We start from the raw sequence: 21,669 nt of genomic DNA on the forward strand, positions 1-21,669 counted from the left end.
GAATATTCTGTGATTAACTCAGGAAATACTTCTTTTGCTGTATTTCTTTTTTCAAATGAGGGCCATGGTCCTTTTATCTGAAAGGGTTTGAATCAGCTATGAACTGCCACAGTTAGTGGGGAAAAACCCTCCCTTTAAGGGCAAGTTATTACATAGTGGATTCCTGTGAATTTTCTGGTGCACCTTGTGGTGGCCGAGGAGAGAAGCTGACCATGGGCAGAATTTGTGTGGGTCTCCTTTTAGTTTTTCAAACCATTTGGAGGCCCCAGAATTCACTGGGAAAGATATTGGGAATGAGGCTGTGGGAAGGGAGAGAAACAGTGAGGAAGGGCTGGAGCAGGGCGGGGAGAACATGTGCATGGGTTTGCTTGTAATTAGGAGATTTAAACTTTGAAAGAAGTTAATTAATAATGAAACTTCTGACTGAATGATGCAGATTATGAAGACTGGCTTTGTCAGCAGCTGCAATTAATTACAGGCTCAGGCACAGAGAAAAGGAGGGGGGTGAGGGATGTGGGAGAGGGGAGGCATCACCAAAAGAAAGATGATAAACCTGGCTGCAGGCTGTTGCTGTGGTGACAGGAGGCAGTAGCTGTGGTTGACAACGGTGACACATTGAAGGCAGCAGATAGTCCTAATTACCCCCTCCACCGACCCAAGCAGGCAGCAGCCCCTCTTGATTCAGGGTAGGAGATGCTCTGGTTTTCTCCTTGCACTTTGTTCTTTTCTGCTGTAGGTTTGATGTGCTTTTTCAGTGTTTCCAGCTGCTCTGAAAGGAAAACTGAGGGGCAGTGGCTTTTTCTAATGCCACTGTAATAGCCTGGGAATGGCCAGTGGTTCTGTAATATTGTTGGGAAGCCTGGACAATGCTGGCAAACTCTGAGAGCTGATATCTAAAAAGCAGGGGAGAAGAAATCATCTGCAACTGGCCATGGCATTTTGAGCAGGAAGATGAGATGAGATTGCACAGCTGCCCTAAGTTTCAGGCTTTTTGGGAGAGCTTGCCATGTCTTGTTAGGTCTTGTGCTTCATGGTCTCACCAGAAACTGACAGCCCCCTGTCATGGTCTGCATGGCCTTTTGGGGGGCTCTGCAAGGAAACATGGACGTGTGCTGCCCTGCCATTGCTGCTGCCAAGGCACGTGCATAGAAGTGTAGACCTGTGTTAGATCAAAACTCCTGACTTTCCTGAGTTGGGCTGTAGTCAGAGTAATACTCTCGGCCTCCAACGCTCTTGTGTCATGTTTTCTGGAGAAAAAAAAAGACAACTGGCTTTTGAAACAATTTCTGCTTTTCCTTTGTCATGCATTAGTTTGTTCCAGGAAGGTTTGAGGCCCTGGTTTTGTCCACACATCTTCTGACCTCCTTATGCCCAGGGAGAAGGACTTTTGCAACCATTGGCTCAGACTGCTCTGTAACTGTTTTAGCCTCTTGAAGAATGTCGTTCAGCACTGACCTCTATCAGGGCTTTACTGGTGCTGCCTTTCCAGTCACTGTCAAAGCACCTGCAAAAATGGAAAGGCTGAGAGAGCTGGGGCTGCTCAGGCTGGAGGAGAGATGGTTTAGGGAGCTCTTATCCATGTGTATTGATACCTTATAAGAGGAGTAAAGGACACAGCCTGCTCAGTGATGCCCAGTGACAGGCCAAGAGGTAATGGTCACAGCCTGAAAGTGGGATATGCCCTATTTTAACTTAAGAAAACACTTATTTTCTGTGTAAATAATTAAATGCTGGAGCAGGTTGCCCAGAGAGGTTTTGGTGCCTCTATACCTGAAGACATTCAAACCCCAAGTGGATGCAACCCTGAGCAATCTGCTGTAGTTGATGCTACTTTGAGCAGGAAAGGTGGACAAGATGACCTCCAGAGGCCCTACAACATCAACCATTCTGTAAGGGAATGGTGACACCAAAAAGATTTTGAAGAGTTCAGAAAAAGAACTGCAGTCTTATCTAAAAACCCTGTGTGAGCTAATGGAAACCTCTCAAATTGCTTTCCTGGCCTTCAGATCTGATTATTAAAGAAATGTGCAAGAAAGAGGGAGGTGGCAAGTTGAAGTTGTGTTGCATAGACCCTGAGGGAAAATACTTGGTGCCCTTTTGGTGCATTCCTCTCAGAAAAGGGCCTGGTTTTGAAGCCTACATTGAGGGTGGGCTTGATGTGCATGACTTTGTAGAGCACAGAGGATTAACTTTGTGAGGGATAGCGATAACACATTCTTGAAATCACATTTGAGCATAATTGGAACAGTAGAACTAGTGCCCTGCTCTTGTCTGATTTTGCAATTGAAGGTAGCTCACCACAAACCAGGTGGGGGAGAAGAGAGAGAATTAATAATCTTCTAGATCAGATTGTGCAGTTTAGTCATAAATCACTGTCAGAGAATGAGCATGGAAGAGTTGCTCAGAACAAACCACAGAAGCTGGATGTCTTTCAGAAGTGATCAGAGATACAGGCTGCCCTTTTAGATTCAGTACTGAAAGGACTGAAAATGGATGCACTCAGTGGGTTGGATTTTAAGTTGATAATTTTATGCCTCTTCTATTTAAAAAAGTTTAAATTGTCTGACAGTGGAGACTGGGCAGATATGTTGTTGTGAGGTGTGTAAAATGCCCAAGAACGTTTCTGCCAGAGGCTGGAGGTCTATTTAGTCTACATCACTGCTTTGCAATGAGAACACTGGAAAGTACAGCACAAATGTACCCACTTTTAGAGCTAAAATACTGTAAATGAGTTCTTGGATAAGTGTGTATCAGGCTTTAAAACTCCTTCACGAGGAGAAGGATGGTGAGAGGGGGCAGCTGGAGTGTGTAGAGTACAAGGGTCACACAAATACACCATTTTTATCTACTTCTCTAATACATAAATGAAGTGGCACTTGACAAAATTATAAGACAACAAATTAATAATAAATAGGAGGGAACAGTTTTTAATGTAAAGTATAATTAGCCAATGTAGCTCCGGGCTGCTAACTATTATCAAAGCAGATATTTTAGCAAGATTATCAAGAAAGGATTCAAATGAATAAGCAAAGCATCTGCAGGGACACCAGTGTATCTGAGAAAACAATTATAAGGACTATCAATCCTCATGCTTTAGGGCATAAACAGATCACCAGCTGGGGTCAGAAACACAAATTCTCCTTATAGTTAGTGAGTAACTTGGGCACGTTGTGGAGTTTCATACAGCGTGGGTCACTGCTGATAACATAGTGACAGGATCAGTGGCACTTCTTTACCCTCAACAGGAACAGGATCAGTGGCACTTCTTTACCCCCAAGTTTCTCTGAGAGGTGACAAGCGAGTTCCAGTCTTCCCAGAAGGGCAATAATCATGTAGAGATCAATCTGCCCATTTTGATTTAGATGTCTTGATCTTGGAGGTCTATGATACGTTTAGGTATAGTCCACCTTGGAAAGTCTCTTCCATGTGTTTGGAGTATTCAGTAAACCAATGAGGGAAGGGACTCTGCAAACCAACAGGAGAGGAGCAAGCATGTGTTTGACTATGGCAATGATTTGACTTGTGTAAGTACTTGAGGCCTCTTGTGCTACCTCTGCTTTCCCTTATATAAAAGAGTTTTGGCTTAATCAAGGAATGGAGTAGTGATGAACTGGGTGCAGAGAATGTGGGAATGTAATAAATCAGCCTACCAGCACTTCTTTCCCTTAATCTTCCTACATTTTTACTCAAGCCTAGAGCAAGCTTATCTCAGCCATGATGCTTTTGCAGAAGTTTTCCTTGACTCTCTTCCACCTGGTTCGAGTGTGTCAGCATGATGGTGATTTTGCTAAACTGTGTTACCCTGGGAATGTACCAGCCATGTGAGGATATGGACTGCCTCTCTGACAGGTGTAAAATCTTGCAGGTAAGCAGATTTCCTTCTCATTGTGATGGTGCTTCAGTCCAAGTCACAAATTTTCATGCACGCTTTCCTTCAGCGTGTGGGCAATGCCCTCCCGGAGAGGCTGGCAAGGCTGTCCCTGGCAGTGAGCTATCCTGCTGTAAAAGGCAAGAGCTTGCTTTGAGCAGGGGAATGGGACAAGAGAGAGAATGAATGAACTTTGCTTCTGACTGTGCAATACTGAACACTTGCTAATATTCCTGAACCTGCATGTAAGCAGGGGTTTCCTGACACAGACACCCACAAGACACGTGGGTCAGGGTTAGGCCAGGGAGAAATAACTGAGGTTACACGGCCCAGGCAGGAGGGAACAGCAGCTCCCAATGCATTTGGTAGTTTGGTGATGTGCAAGACTATTACTGATTCAACAGATAGTGTGGAATTCAGGATGCCCAAAGGGAGAGCATATAAAGAGAATGCTTAGAAGGGCCATGAGTACATCCAGACTGTAAGACATCAGCTGTGCTTGATGCTTCCCCAAAGAGAAGGTGACAGCAAAGGCTGTCATCCACAGTGGCTAAGGCTTTCAGGTATCTGAAGCTTCTCTCTGTGATGGGTGTGTGCTGTCCAAGCTGTGTGGGAAGCTGCACTATGTCCTCAGCTGAGCCATCTGCAGCAATGTGATGAGGAGTCCCTCTTGGGGGGATCTTGGGAAAAACAGTGTTTTCCTGGCCAGGCTTAGATCTGCTGGTGCTGAACCAACACCACTTTTCAAGTCTATGTAAGGAGTCTCTGAGTCTGCATCAGTTACTTCACCTGTGGGTGAAAAAACTATAAAAGCCCTCACTGAGCTTGAACAGCAAGAAACCATGATGCCAGGGCTACATGGAAGAAACTTTTCCAGCCCTGCCTTGATCTCATTTTCAGGAGTGCTGAAATTAGTATTTTTCTCACATTCTGTGTTTGAAAGTCCAAGGTTGAGAATGCTTGTCAAATATGCTCTTGGGTTTCTGTTTGGCAGGTGTTTGATGATTTCATCTTCATCTTCTTTGCCATGGAAATGGTCTTGAAGATGGTGGCCCTGGGGATCTTTGGCAAGAAGTGTTACCTTGGGGACACCTGGAACCGCCTGGATTTCTTCATTGTCATGGCTGGGTAGGTCGATAATTTCTGGGTTGGTTTATTTTGGGCTTACTAGAGTCTTGTATGGAACAGAAATGATGTGACTGAGGAGAAAGTTTCCACTCTGGTGCTACTCTGGTGCAGCAGCCAAGCTGGATTTGGGCATGCTGGGGTTAGCAGCCAATGGAAGAAAGAGCAGACAAGGTAGCTCAGCTCCTCAGCTGATGTGCAGCCACCTGTTTAGCACAACTTCATCAGAGGGTGCTCATTTGTACCAGCTGAAGAGCTTGTCCAGAGACATTTCTGGGTTTTTGTGTTTTTAAGATGTGTAGGTAGAAGAGGTGTAACCTTTACCAGAACCAAACTGAAGCTAGCATTTCTGTTTCTAGCAGCAGTGTTTCAAGGGTAGGAATGTAGGTTTTTTTTATTCAGGGCTTTTGGTTTTGTATTGCACCAGCGTTACCCGCAGTACTATTGGGACAAGTTGACATTTGAGGGTTTTTTACAACAAAGTTGCTATGGTGAAGCTTTGATTTTCCCCTCTGCATGTATCGAGTGGAAAGTCTACCAGAATTTGCCTGCTAAATCACAGCAAAATGTCCATTTCTGATACCAGTGGGATGTGCTTTTCCCCCAGAATTCTAATTTTCCATTAGAATGCCTTGTGAGATTAAAAAAAAAAAAATCATAAATAAATATGGTATCTTGCTCTTCTCACAGAAAAAAAAAGTGAACATCTTTCAAATGGAAGCCCTCAATTTTATTTTTCTTTAGCCAGGAATTACCAGCTCCACTGTTGCCTGGAAGTGCATGTATTACTGACTGAGCTAGCAGTGAGTTTGAGCTCACTTTGCAGTTTTCCCCCTGGTGTGGAGCAGCACTGTCTTTATATTTGCTTTTGACAGAGTTCTTCTACAGCAAGACTTGAAAGTTATTCCCTCTGGAGGAGCAGATAATTGTTTGCTTCTGGGAGGAGCAGAGATTTTCAAACTTGGTGCAGCTGTAAAAATTTGAAGGCTGATTCTCAGCCAGGTTGTGCATGAAAGAGGACAGGCAGATGAAAACTGTAAATTTTTCTAAATTAACACAATGTGTGTGAGATGGCAAGACCTTTCTTGTAGCTGATTCTGCTGTGGTTAAGATCTGATTTAAAGTGGCCTGACATTAGAAGTGCCCATTAAAGCCCCTGAGACTTGGTGCTGAGGAAAGCCAGATCATTGTATGTTCTAGCCCGAGCTCCTGGTGGCTGAATTGCTGGAGACTGGGTGCAGGGAAAGCAAAGACCCTAGCACATCAGCCTGTGAGGAAGGAAAAGCTGGGTAGGTTTGAAAAGGGCGCCTTAGAGCCCATGCTGCTGTTCCATGTGGGTGATGTGCTGGGAGAAAGACTCTGCTCCAGTGGGCACAGGAAAACCAGCATGGGGTAAAAAGGTGTGGGAACTGGGGGTCTTGCTCTGCCTGGGGTTCCTGCAAGCATGGTATGTGAGTGGTGCTGTCTGAAGAGATGGTGGGGCAATACTAAATGAAAGAGACAGAGCTCAAATACTTCATGCAGAAAACAAGTGAAATCCACACTACCTAGGCAAGGAAGGAGCAAACTCCATTACATATTTCCTTCTGTCACCATTGCTGGCAAGAATTTGAGGAGAGACAGAGTCTTTTGTGCATCTGATAGCAGTACCAGGAAAAAAAAGCTCATATCTGAACTTCTTTTAATGCCAAGGAGACTTTGAATCAACCCCTTAGATATGAAATAATCTGTGTGGGGGATTTTTTTATTTCAGGTCCAAAACTGAAAGAAATTGATTTCCTGATTTCTATTCAATTGTCCTCATGAGGTGTCAGAATGAAATGATAGTAATCTCATTAGAATATCTGATCTCAAAGGACTTCTGCTAAAGAAAGATTTTTCCATTTAGTTATATAGAACTAATGACTATATAATGTATTTCGAGTTATAAAAGCTTGTGGTTATTAATTCATTATTCTTTGAAATTCATTAAAATTGTCTGCACTGTTTAAATCAAATCCAAGGCTTTATCTTGTCCTTACACACCGTAGGCTTTTGCTTAACCTCAAATGCAAGCCCCAACCTTTATCCTTATTGATTCCACACCTGGATCATGGTTTCAGCTTACTGAAGCCATGCTGTCCAGATGCTGCCTTAGCATTGACTTAGGGAGGACACCTAGCATTAGGTCTTGCACATTGTCTCCATGCCAGGGAGCTAGATCCTGATCAGAGGCTAATCAGTTTTCTCTAAGAGCCCTCTCCTTTTCATCATCCTGGATTCTTCTTTTCTGTAAGGGAAGTTATAAACTTGGCTCCTAAGGAAACATCCCTGATGTTGGGGAGCAATGCCCAGCCTGGAGTCCATGCAGCTTCTCTCAGTTTCAAGAATATGGATTGTACCTCCTGGCCCTTTCTCCTCCCTTCTCCCTCTCCAAATAAACACCAGCAAGGCAGCAAAGTTTGCAAAGAAGAGACTGTAGCATGGAAAAGTGAGGTGCAGGCAGGGCCCATTCCGGGGGGCATTCCTGGGCAGCTGAGATGTCTTCACCTGGTTCACTGCACAGCAGCACGTTTTATGAAAGAGCATAATGAGTGTTTGCTGCTATGGCCCCAGACAGTGCTCTGGTTACATAAACCATGTATTCAGGCAAACATTTGTAGTTATTTCCTCACTTCCTTGGAAAGCCAGAAGCTATAGTTTTAGTTAGCTGAATTCCCTCGTGTGCCCTTGCCCTGCTTGCCCCTGCAACCCAGCAGCTCAAGGAGGAAGACTCCATTGTCACTAAAAATGTTCAGTTTCCATGGCAATAGGAGCTGACATCACCAGAATTTTCTCCCCTCTCAAACACTCCCTCCCCTAACCACCTTCAAAATGTTTTTTTGGGTTTTTTTTCTGAAAGGATTAGGAAAAAACCCAAAACAACAGTTATAAGTCAATGTTCTCCCACAATGTTCCCCTCAGACCTCCAAAAATCAAATGAAGCAATTTGGTTTGAAGAGTGCCAATGCCCCTTGTGTGCACAAACAACCAGGGCTGCAGATTCAGCTTGTTGATGTTCCCATTCCCAACTGCTTGCTGGTGACAGGAGGTTGCAGGCTCCCAGACGTTTCAGGCAGACTGTGCTCGTCACCACCAGCTGTCCTGGTGGGAGTCCCTCTTCCCTTCCCTGCGTGATCAGGTCCTGTCTGGCGTCATTTGGTTCCCACAGTGATGGGTGTGTTTGGAGAGCTTGAACTGAGGCAGCCTCAGAGGGCAGCTACCTCAAGTTGAGAGCCTGTGGTGGTTTGAAAGTTGGGATCATGAGAAAGCTAATCAGATGGGAAATGTCAGCCAGAGTCTGTATGTGTGTGAATTTAGGGGAAGAGTCACTTGTTTCTGGGCTCATGCTCATCAAGCCAGGCAGTTCTCTAGCAATGCAAGAGTGAGCAATTGCCCCTGCTCGCTCTGTTCTGTGAAACAGTTGCATTCACGTGTGGCTGGAGATGATGCCACTGTCCCTCTTGGAAAGGAGATACTATCCCTTTATACATCTGACCTGAGGGTCTCCCTGACCTTGGGGGCATGAATTCCATGTAGGGAGAGGTTGTTCTACCTCTCATGATCCAAATGCTGTAATTAACCATCTGTGGTGGGAATTCTGTCTCTCCTTGCCCTCTTCTGTGGCATCCCTGAAACATGTTAGGTATATTAAGGGGCAGAGGACTTCACTATGAGGGGCGGGGGTCAGTGTTTGGTTGTGATTACACGTGTGTCCCCAGAAATATGCCCAAAATCTTCAACTACTTGTTGCTTGAATTCCATTGACTGAGGAGTGGGTCTGTCTTTCACAGAATGCTGTCTTTACCTCTCTCCATTATCACAGTGGAGTGTGCCATGCAGATCTCAAACTGTGGTCAAATTCCTCTTGTCCTTACCTTTGGTGTGAAGAATGGCATTTTTGATATTTTGGCATTTTGAGATATTCTTGGAATGTTCTTAAACAGTTTTTAAAAGTGGTGCATTTCACAATACGACAGAGCATTCTTCTGTCAGTGCTTCAGTCTGTTTTAGTGCCATTGGTTGTAATATTGTCTTACTATTCCTGCCTGAAATTTCCCATTTCCTACAGCCAAGTATTGCAGTAGCCTGTCCATTTAATCACAGCACCTCACAATCAAGTCATTCAGCTGCTTTCTTCATGGTCTCCAAGCTTGATTGGTTGGGGTTTTTTTCCCTATCTCCTCTTCTGAAGAGAGAAAACCCCTTCCTATTAGTAGGAACAGTAAACTTTGTTCACAGATGTATGTTATTTCCATTTTTTCAAACTGGAATACTGGAATACATATTATTTGCATTTCCAAAGCAGTTCATGCTGTTCTATCCCTGACTTGTCATCTTCATTTCTTTTCTGTTCTCCCAAAAATACGCCTCAACTGCAAAATCCATCAGGGACTTTTTTTAGTTTTCTGTCAGGTTGTGATAAATAAATAAAGAACAGAGTGGCAAGAATTGTGCATTACAGAAGTACATCTGCTCACAAATGAATCCCCATTTAGTGTTGTGTGTGAGGTTTATTACTTAGACGGTTTTTCTCCAGCTAATGTATGTCATGATGATTACATATCATTCCAGCCATATCAACCTAATTACTTGTGTGAACCAGACTTGTAATCTCATAAGAGATTATAACACATTAGTTTGATGATGTCTATTTTGCCTTACACTTGTATTGGGTATGGTTAATTTTGTTATCCACTTTTAATCCATAATCTATCCAAGATGCATATTGACAATTTCATCACTGTACTGTCACCAGCACCAGTCCTATCACTGAGATCACTGTGTACTGGCACAACATCAGAATTCCTTTGACCCTTGGATGCTTTCCCAGTTTTCTGAGTCTAATCAAAAATTATCAGTACTGGTCCAGATCTTTTCTGGCCGTCTCTTTTAAAACTCTTGCATACAAATTGTCCAGACTTGCTTATCTTAGAAAATCCCTATTTAGACACAGCCTGAAATACTTGATCACAGCTGGAGCTGAAATTAGCTCATTATGATCAATGGTGCACTTACATCATCTGACCTTCCCCAGAGGACTTTTATTTTAACTGATGTTTTCTGCCTTTTTTACGCTGTTAGTGACAATTCTGTTTTCTTGTTCTAAAACTTATACCATTTTATATCCTCTTTCAGTTCTCTTACAAATTTTCTACAAGTCCATCTCCTAATTTATATGCATGAGTATCACCTCTCCCTTTCCTTCTATTACATTGCTGCTTTTGCTTTCACTCATGTTGTACTATCTTCTTAGCCTGATCACCCTTCTTGTCTCTCCTGAAGCTCCTTGGATACTTGATAAATATTCTTAAACACCACTTGACTGTACTCCACAGCTCATGAATTGAAGTCTGACTGGTTTGGCACTTTTAAAAGACAAGTAGATGTGACTGGTGCTTAAGGATAGGGTTTAGTGGTAGACTTGGCTAGGTTGAATTGGACTCAATGATCTTAAAGGCGTTTTCCAATCTAAATGATTTTATGATTCTATGGCTGTTTCTGTGTGCTTTCAAATTCATGAATATGGCCTCTCAAATCCACCAGATGTACCTGGTACTGTTGGTGACCTTACATGACTTGGACATAACAGATGCAATCAAGTTCTATAATTTTTTTTTTTTTAAGAACTTGATAGAAAATCTGTCTTCCATTCTTGAATTTCCTGTGATTTCCAAGGCTGGCAACTTCCAAGGAGATTTAGGTACCCCCAATGCATTGCCCAAATTTAATTCTTAGAGGTGAATTGGGAGAGTGCTTTTATCAAGAGAGCTAGTCAGCCTGTATTCTGGTGTGATCTGGACATATCTAATCACATCCACAGGATCATAGGCAATCAAGGTTGGAAAGGGCCTTGTGGGGTCTCCACTCCAATCTCATTTAAAGGAGGGTCAACAGCAAACTCAAGTTAAAGTTGTCCAGTCAAGTCTTGACAACCACCATGGATGGAAATGGCACCATCTCTCACCATCCCAGCCTCACTGCTGATGTGTCTCTGTAACTAGTCTGAACCTCCCTTTCCTCTTTGTATTTATATTTGTTGTGTCTTGTTCTCCTGCCATGTGGTATTGTGAAGATTCTGGCTTAAATCCCACTGCCTTGTAGGTACCAAGGAACTGCTGTTAGGTCCCACCAAACTCATCTCTTCTCCTTACAGCACGAATGCTCCAAGCCTGAGCACCTTGGTGAGCCTCCACTGAACTTGCTTCAATTTATCAACACCTTCTTTTATTGGAGGGCCAAAAGTGAATGTGGTATTTGAGACATGGTCTACTGAGTGCAAAGTAAGGGGCATAATCCCTCCCTCATCTACCTGCTGCAATCTGACTGGTGCAGCTTGGTGTGTCATTGTCCTTCCCTGTGTGGACCTGGCCCCAGGACTGGCAGCTCCTTTGCAGCAGCACCACTGTCCATCAGTCCAGCCCAAATGCAGGACCTTGCATTCATCTGTTGAATTTCATGAGGCTCCTGTCAGCCCATTTCTCTAGCCAGGAGGAATTCTCTATATGGCAGAAAATTAATCCATAAGTATTTTGTCACTTACTGTGTACTAGAAAATGCCATTTCTGACAGAGTGTGTTACTCCCCCTCTTTCTGTCCACTTGAGCCTCCTGACTAGGTTAAAATCCTTGATTTTAATATTCTTTTCATGCAGATTTTCCCACCAGGCCTTCCTAATGCCATTTAGGCATTCTGCTCATAAAATGAACAATTCTTATTCTCTTTATTACTCAGGCCCCTGGCACTGGTATATAGGCAACACTATTTTTCTCCTCTTTACATCTTTTAGTGCCTTGATTAGTTTTGTTCTTGACATGTAGGTTCTGTGAGAATTAACACTTTTCCTAGTTTTATCACTTTCCCCTTTGGCCTTTTATTTAATCTTCTGACTGGTCTTTCAGTTCTCTAAAACCTAATTTTTCTTCTAATTAAATGCTGGTTAATATTTCTGCACAGGATTAGCCCAGTTCTCTGCCAGTCTCATGCTCTAGGTGGCTGGCCAAGCCAGCACTTTGTCACCAGATTCCTCCTTCACCTTTTTGCCTGTTGGCTAGAATGTGCCACTAATCAGTTCAGCTGAATATTTCTTGTCCAATTCCTTCAGAAAGGTTCATAAATCCAAGCCTATGATATGTGGTATATCTCTCATGATAAGAAAAACACAGTTCACAGTTCAAAACACACCATCATGAGTAAATACTGTCCTTGAAGTCTGAACGCCTTGCTAAATTTGATTTTTAATTTCACCTATAGTATGGCAGCACAGCTCTCCTGGAGCTCTATTTCTTTTCCAAAGCACCTTTCCTTTCTGAGTAGTTATGCAGCGTTTGGGGAGAGGGTTTTGCACAGCTGAAGATCCCTTTTCAGGCAAGCCTGGCAGCCCCTTAAGCTGAGCAGAACACTTCTTCTCACTCCCTGTCCATTTTGGCTAGTTGCTTCTTCGGGAGTGCTTTATGCAGCTTCCACACTGGGAGTGTGGAAAGTATTTCTATTAACTGAGATATTACTTCTATGTTTTCTTTCTGACAGTTCTCTACTGTCCTTGAGTTCTGTTCCCCATAATTCCCTAGATATGGCATCCTTTCCAAAAACCTGGAGGGATGATGCCTCCCAAATCCATCCATCCAAGCTCTTTTCAGACATGTGCAGCATCACTGTGAACATCAACTTTCTTCTTACATGGAAAGCACTTATGGCCCCAAGTTCATCCCTCTAAATTTCAGCCTAGGAAAGGGAACTGGCAGCTCCCTGAAGGATGTGAGATACTAACCCTCCATTCTCAAATGCCCACCTGTTTCCAGGAAACAAATCCATCACTGTGTGGTGCCCTTCCACACTGGGAAGACGTCTCTTAACCTGAAACACACCAACTAGCCTTAATCTCACAAGATGGAAAAGTGTTGCCAATTTCTGCTTTTTCTTTGCTTTTAATTAACTGCAGTCCTTCAGGGACCTGGCCAGAATTTGCATAGTTATGACTTTAAAATCTCAGATCATTAAATACTTATTAGCAGCAGGGTAAACAGCAGAATGCTCAGAAAATCCTAGTTAGCTAATGTTCGATGCCAAATAGAAGTCTCTATAAAATTATGGCAAGTCAAAGAAAACTGTAATAAATATAGCAATTAGGTGTTTCAAGTAGTGATCAGAAAAAGATGGAAACCAGCAAGCAGCAGGCTAAATAGCATCTTAACCAAAGGTAGAAATAGCAGCAGCACAGCCCTCCCCTCAAACATGCACTCGCTTTTCCCTCCTTAATGATACTAATTATTTCATTTGCTTTCTCCCAGTAAAGCTATCCCTAGATGTGCAACATATTGAAATGAAAGCAGTCATCAAAACGAAATGAATCACACCAGAGAAGAATCAAAACAAGGAGGCAGCTCTACCCTGCCTGCGTAACGGGTAGTTCTCAATTATTGCCTCTGATTTTTTGCCTTTCTGAAAGCTAATTCCCTACCATGTGAATGTTAGGTTTCTTTAGAAAAACAAAACACAAAGCTCCCAAAAAGGTAAAACCAGCTGGCTTATAGGACCAAAATACAGGCATTCTTTTTTATTTTCCTTTTTTTCCCCCTAAGCAGTGAAATACAGTGCTCAGCCTGTGTTCTGACTCTTGGTTTTTAGAAGTGAGGCCCCATCGCTCGCATTCAGTCATCTGAGCTTGCTGAGTCCTTCTGGCTTTCTTATCACAGTGTGAAAACCTGCTTATGTCTTTTCGTATCATGTCTCTGAAACTATTAAGAAACTCTGACATTTTCTCTTAGTACACAGTTTGGAGAGAAATCTGAGTGTTCCAGGGTGTGAAATAATCACATTCCAGGCAGCAAGGGACCAGTCTCACAGGCTCTGGAAGCTTTCAGCGGCTTTTGCTTGCACAGCAATATAAAAAAAAAAAAAAAAGTAAAAAAATATTTTGTACTGGAGAGGGGAAGAGTTGCAGGTTATTTTTTTAAGAATACAAAGCATCACAGCTCAGGAGCTGACTGTATAATTAGTAATTGATCTATAACTCCCTGAGGAAATGTCTTTTTGCTAACAGAATTATAGACTCTTTATTATTATATTTTGTAAATGAGGAAAAAAGAGTGTAATTTTTGCATTTCTTGTTTTACTAGCAAGGCTTTTTTTCCTTCTGTGTTTCAGTTTTCATGTCAGCAGAGAGTTGTCTTTTTCCAGCATAATGAGCTCTAAATTTAAAAGAGATAAGCAGAACTACTTAGCTTAGTACACTGTGGTTTGCAGAGCAATTTGGAGGCCTACTGTGTTATTCCACTTTTTCTTTGGTAGATGTTGAAAGGATTTTGGATCATCTGTTTAGGGTGCATGTTGAAACCTGGCCCCAGAGGCACCAAACTGTGCAAAATGGGTGTAAATGCACAGTTTGTTCTAGAGGTATCTATATCTATATAGATATACCTATCTATCCCAAGAGAGCTGATACTGGTGCTGGGATCTGCCTGGCAGCCCTATGCCTCCTGCACCACAATGTCCATACAGCAGAAGATCAGGTCCAAATAATGAAACAGTCTTTAACTTTTACCACCGCCTGCTGGACCTTTGGGGAAAATAAGGATGTGGCTCCAGCTATAGAGCAAAATGGTGGAGGCATGGGGCAGAAAGCTTAAAAAACTAGGTCCTGGCTGGGAGCCCCGCTGGTCTGGCAAGTAGCATGTGTGCATCTGCTGGTCTGTGTGCATCCTGTGGCTGCAGACTCTGAGTGGAAGCAGTAGCCCTTCACTCTTGCCCAGTGTCTGGTCAGGCCTCATCAAAATCTCCTGGCCCTGCTTCTAATGTGTCCAGATGGATTTACAAGAGATTGGATTAATCTTGCAGCTCTCTTTGTGTACAAGCTCAGGCATGTCCAGCCTTTGCAAGGGATGACAGGAGCAATCTTGAATGCCCCATGTGCCCCATGCTGTAGACCTTTATCTGTGTGCTCTTTTTCCTGCCTATCTGTGCACACTTCCTCCTGCCTCATTGCTGTTACTCCAGTGCTGGGGGTCCCCACTTCCCAGGCAGTTGTGGACCCCAGTTAGTGGATTTTACTGCCTGCCTTCCCTTTCCACAGCACAGATTCAGCTGATGGAATCTCTGGGGTAGCCTGGCCAGCCCTGCTCTCCACACTCCCTGCCCATGGCTACACCTCTGGCCACAGAGGACCAGGGCTGTGTGGATTTAGTGATGCACGTGCCATTTTTTACTTTCTTTTCCCTAGGGTGGATCAATAATCTAAGAGGGGAGATATGGGACCACTGGAGTTCATTGTCCAGTGCAAATTCCAGTTTGCTCTATTTTTGTATTGTAGCCACAGTCTTTGAAGCCAGAGCAGAGACAGTGAGATCACCTTCTCATCCCAGTATGTATGACTGAAATGGAAGAATTTAGGGGTAAATCAGTCTCCCACCACCCCACAAACTTCAGGTGGAAGATGTGAGCTCATGCATCAGGGGCTAGACATTTTGGTAAATGGAGAGATGTCAGCTCCCACCTTTGGCATAGATATATGAATAAAATTTCAGTCAGGGAAAACTGATGGTCTTCCTATGGACTCCTATGTTCTAGATCTTCAAAGTGGTAGAAAATCCAGTTTGCAAAATGTGATAGCCGGATCAAGGAACCAAGGACAGAAAGACATATTCTTGTACACAGAAGACATTGATTAAATCCCATCTAGCCATGGTATAGGTACCCACCAGTCTTTGAGTCCTCACATAGCTGAGAAGCTGAAGGAATTCAGAGCAGAGACCGATCAAACTCTTCTGATCTGGTCATATCAGGTGCTCATAGATGTAGGGATCAAATGGAAGTCCACAGGCAGCAAAAGCTTCATTTCCCACAGAGACCCATAGCAAGTCTGAAATTACAGCTGGAAAGTCACAGCCATGAAGTTTTTGGCTTCAGTGTCAAACCTAAATTTATTTGACAAAAAATATGAATTGATTAGTCTGCTGTTAATTAGATTTCAATTGAAAACTCCTATCAGAGAAGGGGAATTAGGCAGCTTTTGAATTTGACAAAAACATATTGGCTTTGTGTCATAAGAAAAATACTGCCTCGGTATTTTTCATGAATGATTTCAGAATAGGTTTTAAATGCCATTTTTTGGCTGCTAATTTTCAGCAAATAGAAGTTCAGAAGCCAAGACTAGGAAAGTTATTAAGTATTTAATAAAGGTATAAGGAGATGTAAATATGAAGAGGTAAATAGTAATGCTTGAACTGCTTTACTAATGGATTTCATTGAATGTAACTGCTAGGTAGCAGCTAGCCAGGCATTGCATGAGTATATTATCTTCGGTCACACGTGCAGCAAATGAAGTCTGAATTTTCTGGACTCCTTACATGGCTTTTGTGCTGTCACTATGTCTATTTCAGAGAGCCTTAGCTTTATTCTCCCTCCTGCTGGTCAGTCTGCTCCCCTGTGCCTGGCACAGAGCCACGCTGGCCAGGCATGTCTGCTCTTGGACAGCGAGTGCTGCTCCTGCCGAGTGCCAAGGCAGATCCAAGGCCACTCTGGAGCCCACAGGTGCACAGTACCAAAGGAATGCCAGGCTGGAGCTGATGAAGCTCTTCTGGTGCTGTTGAGGCCTCACGGGCATTGGAGGTTTCTGTGCCCCCCTGTCCCCATACACTCGCTGTCTGCTCCAGTGCCGTGACATGGGACAGGGGACACAACACCAGCCACAATCTGGACAGGGGCAGCTGTTAACAAATTGCTCACTTGTTCCCTGCAATTCCTGTGTTTAACTACAGGTCCTTTGTGTGTTCAGCTGAGCAGATTTACCTAAATGGGAAAATACAAAGGAAAGTCAAGGGACAAATGGAAAAAGTGGGAATGAAGAAGAAAGGTTGAAATGAGAGGTGGAAATGTTGCAGGCAGGCGTGTGTCAGAGGGATGTAAGGAGGCAGGGAGCAGGTGGGATGCCTTGAGAGCGGGGAGGGAGGCAGAGCTCAAGCAGAGAGGTGTTCCCTGCCAGGCATCCCTCTGCTTCTGCAGGATGAACCCCATGCATGCAGGCAGTGCCCCTGTCCCTTTCCCCACCCCGACAATGTTCCCAACATGGATCAGTCTTGAGCTCTGTGGTGTGAGGACACTGTCTGTGCAAATCCCCTCTCCTTCCAGTGAGTTTCATGTGGAAGGTTTTGAAAAAGAAAACCTCTAGCAAGGGAAGAAGAATTACTGTAAATATTCAATTATCATGACAGCTCAGCGCTCAAATTCCATCACAAATGAGAAGTTTGTCTTATTTAGCATAGCTTAAGCTTCTGAACCTGTCCTTCTACTCATCCATTCACACAAGAGGCCACAAAATAGTTTAGTGATGCCAGAAATGAGCTGCTGTTTCCCTTGGAAGAGATGCATATCACGTTGTTCTGTCATGATAAAGGGGAAGGACTCACACCCAGCACAGTCTTTTTTTTTTTCCTTTCCTCCCCTTCCCACATCCTAGACTCTGTCTGACTGCCCCCAAACCTTAAAGAATTTATGGTGTTTAGCAACAAGACATGCCTTAAGCAGCCAAGAAAGAGAGGAGAACAAGATGAAGGGTAGTCAGGTAATGGGGGCTACCCTCATTCATGGCACTAAGCTGCTACAAAGCAAGAACAAGGAGCCTGGGAGTCTCCTGGAGTTCAACCATTTTGTACTGGCTGTAATCTTACCTTGGTTTACAAACACCCAGCAAACGCAGGCTTCTGCAGGTTGCTGATGGGATAAGGATCCAAAACCCAGCTTAACAAGAGTCCAAACAAGCACAGCACACCTGACCCACCACCATAAGGTCTCTAGACACAGGAAATGTGAACCTCCTGAAAAAAAAACTGCTGGCAGCTTCTAACTGATCACTTCTTGCAATGAGTCCCTTTGACTCTCTGTCAACATGATGTCACCCCCATGTATGGCACTGGGAGATGGGGCTCAGCCCACACCTAGAGGGGGTTGAGTGTCCAGGGTTTCCAGGCTGTGGGGAGCAGGGCTGGCTGGAGAGTGATAATAACAAAAAGAGCTGGACTAGCAACCCCTGAAATGCTGCAGATGCCTGGAGACTCCAGCAGAGTCACTTATAGAGATCCCATTTCATTAGAGAATGGAGGCAACATTTGGATTTTATCAGTTTTACCTACACAGGAGATGGGTGGGTTTTGGTTAACATTGGAGTTTCACTGCACCTTGGTCACCTGCATTGTGTGGGCATGCGACCATTGCACAAAGAGAGGAGTGAACATAAGCTGATACTGAAGTCATCACTAGAAATGAAAAGGTAAAAATGAGCAGCCCTAATGCAAAATTAGACTGGAATTGTATCAAAGTTGTTTGGATACAATCTGCATGACTACAATAGTAATATCTCATCTGCAGGGATTTAAGCATCCTGGATTTCTCTGCTATTACAGCCAAGACCAGGAGGCCTCAGGAAGAACTGTAGTCAGAAGGGGTCTGTTAATCGAGCTGGAGCCTCCTAGGGCTGAGTTCATTTTTGTTACAGTTGCTCTTTAAAAGATTCAGCTTTTGCCCTTTTCTAACCCATCCTTGGGAACAGCCTGCTGTTTTCCCTGGCAGTGTGATTGTCTGTTCAGCTTTTTTATCTGGCTACACTGGAACATAATGGCAGTAAATCTGTGACTCTGGCCACTGAGGGCTGCAGGAGGCTGGCTTGCTGCTGTCTGAACCACAGGGTTGAGTTAAGGCAGCATTTGTCTTGTGCTGAAAGGACCCACGGTCACTACTTGGATGACTGATAATTTTCTAGTGACACAGGAACTGTACTATGTAGGTGGCAAACTCATTCCAGCTAGGAGAAGGCAGTGATTTCACTGAGTTAAGGTTGCTCACATGCTGTAGCCACAAGAGGACAAAACCCAAATGGTTTGAAAACATTTTAAAATTAATTTTGCATGGTTAAGGCTAAGAGAAGATGTCACCTCCATTTCATGTCACCCCTAGCCCTGTGCTTTTTCCCTGTGCTTGGTTTCTCTGAGTATTACTCAGGACTTCACATTTGGCTCCTCCCAGTTCAGAAAAAAATAATTTCTGAAATTAGATGTATTTTGGGCCAACAGCTTACTTGGCATTTGACTGTTGTTTTGGGTTGTTCTGCTTCTGCTCAAAATTTTTTTAAAAAATTTTTTCCCCTCAGAGGCAACCCAGTTCTCTTAGGAGATAAGTGTTTTTAGAGAGAGGAAAGGAATTTCAGTGGGACTTCACCAAGCTTGAGGGCTTTATGTTTCTGTGCATATACATACCCCCACGATAGACTGCAGCATGGGGGCTCCATCAGTCAGGAAGCTGCTTCTGTGTGTCAGCTCTCTGTGAAGAGAGCTGCTAGCTCATGGCCTGGGAGCAATGTAACTGTAATTCTAAAGTTTCAGCAGGTCTGTCTAATTCTGAAGCAACAATGTGCTGATGAGACAATCTTGCTTTATTTGGAGCAAGGTTGGTCAGTGCTTACTCAAGGCCCTTTCACTGTGTGCCTTTGCACCACACAGGGCTGTCCTGGAGTCATCTCCATGTGTTTTTATCTCTGTGTGTTCCTCCTGCTTTCATACCTGCTTCCAATTTCATCTGACTGCATCCCAAGCCTCTGTCTATCACTAATTCTTTCTGTAGGCTGGTTGAACATTTCTGTTTGGCTTGGGGTCGGGGCTTTTTTTGGGCGTGGGAATATTTTGATTATCTGCATGAAATCCCTTGTCTCTTCTTCTGCACTTGGTACATGTGGAACTGACAGCTCCAGGGAGGTAAATGAATGCCACTGCATTTCAGAGGAAAAATTATTTCATGCAATTACCCTAAAAGTGCAGGAGAGAACAGACTGTAAGGAATGAGGGAGAGAAAGAAAGAGAGCATGAGAGAGGATAATCACAACACTTCGACAGGTTTACCCCATCATGTTTGAAAATCTATCACTCTGACAAGTCCCCTTTGTGAAAGGTGTAGACAGATAACCAGGCATTAGCTCTTCAAGGTCCTCTTGAATGGAGGGTAATCTATAGAAGGATCAGTCCACTGTTCCATTTCACTCAATGCCTCTCCCTTATTATTTTTTATAGACTCCTGTACCCCATTCCCCTCTCAGCGTCTCACTTAAGCTCTCATTTAATTCTCAGTGATTTCTGGTCAGGGGGACTTGGGTAAACTTTTGGTTGACTTGTGGGTCTTTCTATATTATGTTTTTGTTCTGAGAAAGGGTGCAGTAACAAAAGGCTGTCCCCCCAGTCCCTTCCTGTCTCCTGAGTCCTATTAAAAGGCCAGAGAAAAGGGAACTTTTTGTAGTTTCATTATTCATGTCTGAGAAGAGATTCAGTAGAAGCAGTTCCTGTCCTGACTCTGCTGCTATTTCACCTGCCAACGTTGTCATGCTCTTGATCCCATGTGCAGACCAGAGTTAGCCAAGGGAAGCTGGTGACAACAGCCCATGTCTTCCTGAAGGCCTCATGCATGTCTGTTCATGAAAACTTCTTCATGAAAGATGATTTGAGGTCCTCAGGTGGAGATTTCTGGCCAGGATTATCATTATAGCATTATAATTATCAAATTATCATTATAAAGATTTCCTACTGTGCTTTTAAAGAGACAGGACATTTGCCATACTGGGCAAGGAGAGAACACTGGGCTAAGGATTGCTGGGCCAGGTCACTTTCTGTCACCTGCACCTGCTGCTCTTGCAGCAAAGCCAATGCATGAGTCACACCTATTTGCACTTTGAGGTTATTTACAGCACATGTTGTTGGGTTAGGAGAGCTAAGGTCTAGCATATGTCCTAAAATTAGGCTTTTCTCCTTTTGGTTGGTGTCAAAAAGGAGTGATTCACAGCCATGGGGGAAGCCTTTCCACCTAGTGAAAGCAGTTAGTGCTTTAAGTGAGAGGGTTTATTTCTGTGTGAGATAAAGCAGGTTTCGCTGAAGCTGCCTCCCAAGACACACCCTGCAGTGGGAGATGAGGGGAACACAGGGAGCACCCTGCTGTGCTGCAGGTAACTCCCAACAAAACTGGCCACATGGCTCCTGTCCTGCTGGCTTTGGATGCAGGGGCCACCCCATACCTGTACTCTAGCCAGCAATGCCAGGATGAAGCTCAGGCTTCATACCCATAACTTCCAGAAGCTCTTCAATGAAGAAATGATAAACCCATGGCTCAAGCCAAAATTCTGGATTCTTTTAAACCTTCTTTTTCTCTCTTTTTTCTCTCTCTGTCTCCCTCTCTTTCCCCTGCTGCAGGATGGTGGAGTATTCCCTGGATCTCCAGAACATTAACCTGTCTGCAATCCGTACTGTCCGTGTCCTGAGGCCCCTGAAGGCGATCAACCGCGTGCCCAGTAAGTCGTGCTCCCCTCCCACCCCTCCCAGCTCCGCTCCTGGGGAGCACACGATCCATAAGGCTGCCTGTGCTGCTGGTGTCCCAGCAGGTACAAAGGGAATAGAGGCTTCTGTGCAGGCTTTTCCTCATCACAGGGCCCAGAGGTGGTGTTGGATGGGCAGGAATACAGCAGTCTCCCAGTGTACCTGCCCTGGCCATCCTTTGTGCCTGGCCATGCCAATGGAGCTTCAGGAACCAAAGGTGAACAATGTGCAGTAAAGAGAAGGGGTTTTTCTTTCTCTTACTGAAAGACATCACAGGTTTAATGATGTCTGTAGCCTCAAAAAGGCCTGTGTGTG

The 21,669-nt window shown here is 43.9% G+C and overlaps 1 protein-coding gene across 6 annotated transcripts in view; it reads left to right on the forward strand.

Moving 5' to 3' along the window:
* The window catches only part of CACNA1I (calcium voltage-gated channel subunit alpha1 I), a 169,447-nt gene that overhangs the window by 76,589 nt on the left and 71,189 nt on the right, over window positions 1-21,669 (forward strand). For all 6 annotated transcript variants that reach the window (XM_077178588.1, XM_077178589.1, XM_077178587.1 and 3 more), the window contains 3 exons: window positions 3,753-3,865; window positions 4,863-4,996; window positions 21,232-21,329. In XM_077178588.1, the coding sequence (XP_077034703.1) occupies window positions 3,753-3,865; window positions 4,863-4,996; window positions 21,232-21,329 (345 nt within the window). The remainder of the gene's footprint in view (window positions 1-3,752; window positions 3,866-4,862; window positions 4,997-21,231; window positions 21,330-21,669) is intronic.

The sequence above is a fragment of the Agelaius phoeniceus genome, chromosome 5 (genome assembly GCF_051311805.1).
Source record: "Agelaius phoeniceus isolate bAgePho1 chromosome 5, bAgePho1.hap1, whole genome shotgun sequence".
In the NCBI taxonomy this organism is placed as follows: Eukaryota; Metazoa; Chordata; class Aves; order Passeriformes; family Icteridae; genus Agelaius; species Agelaius phoeniceus.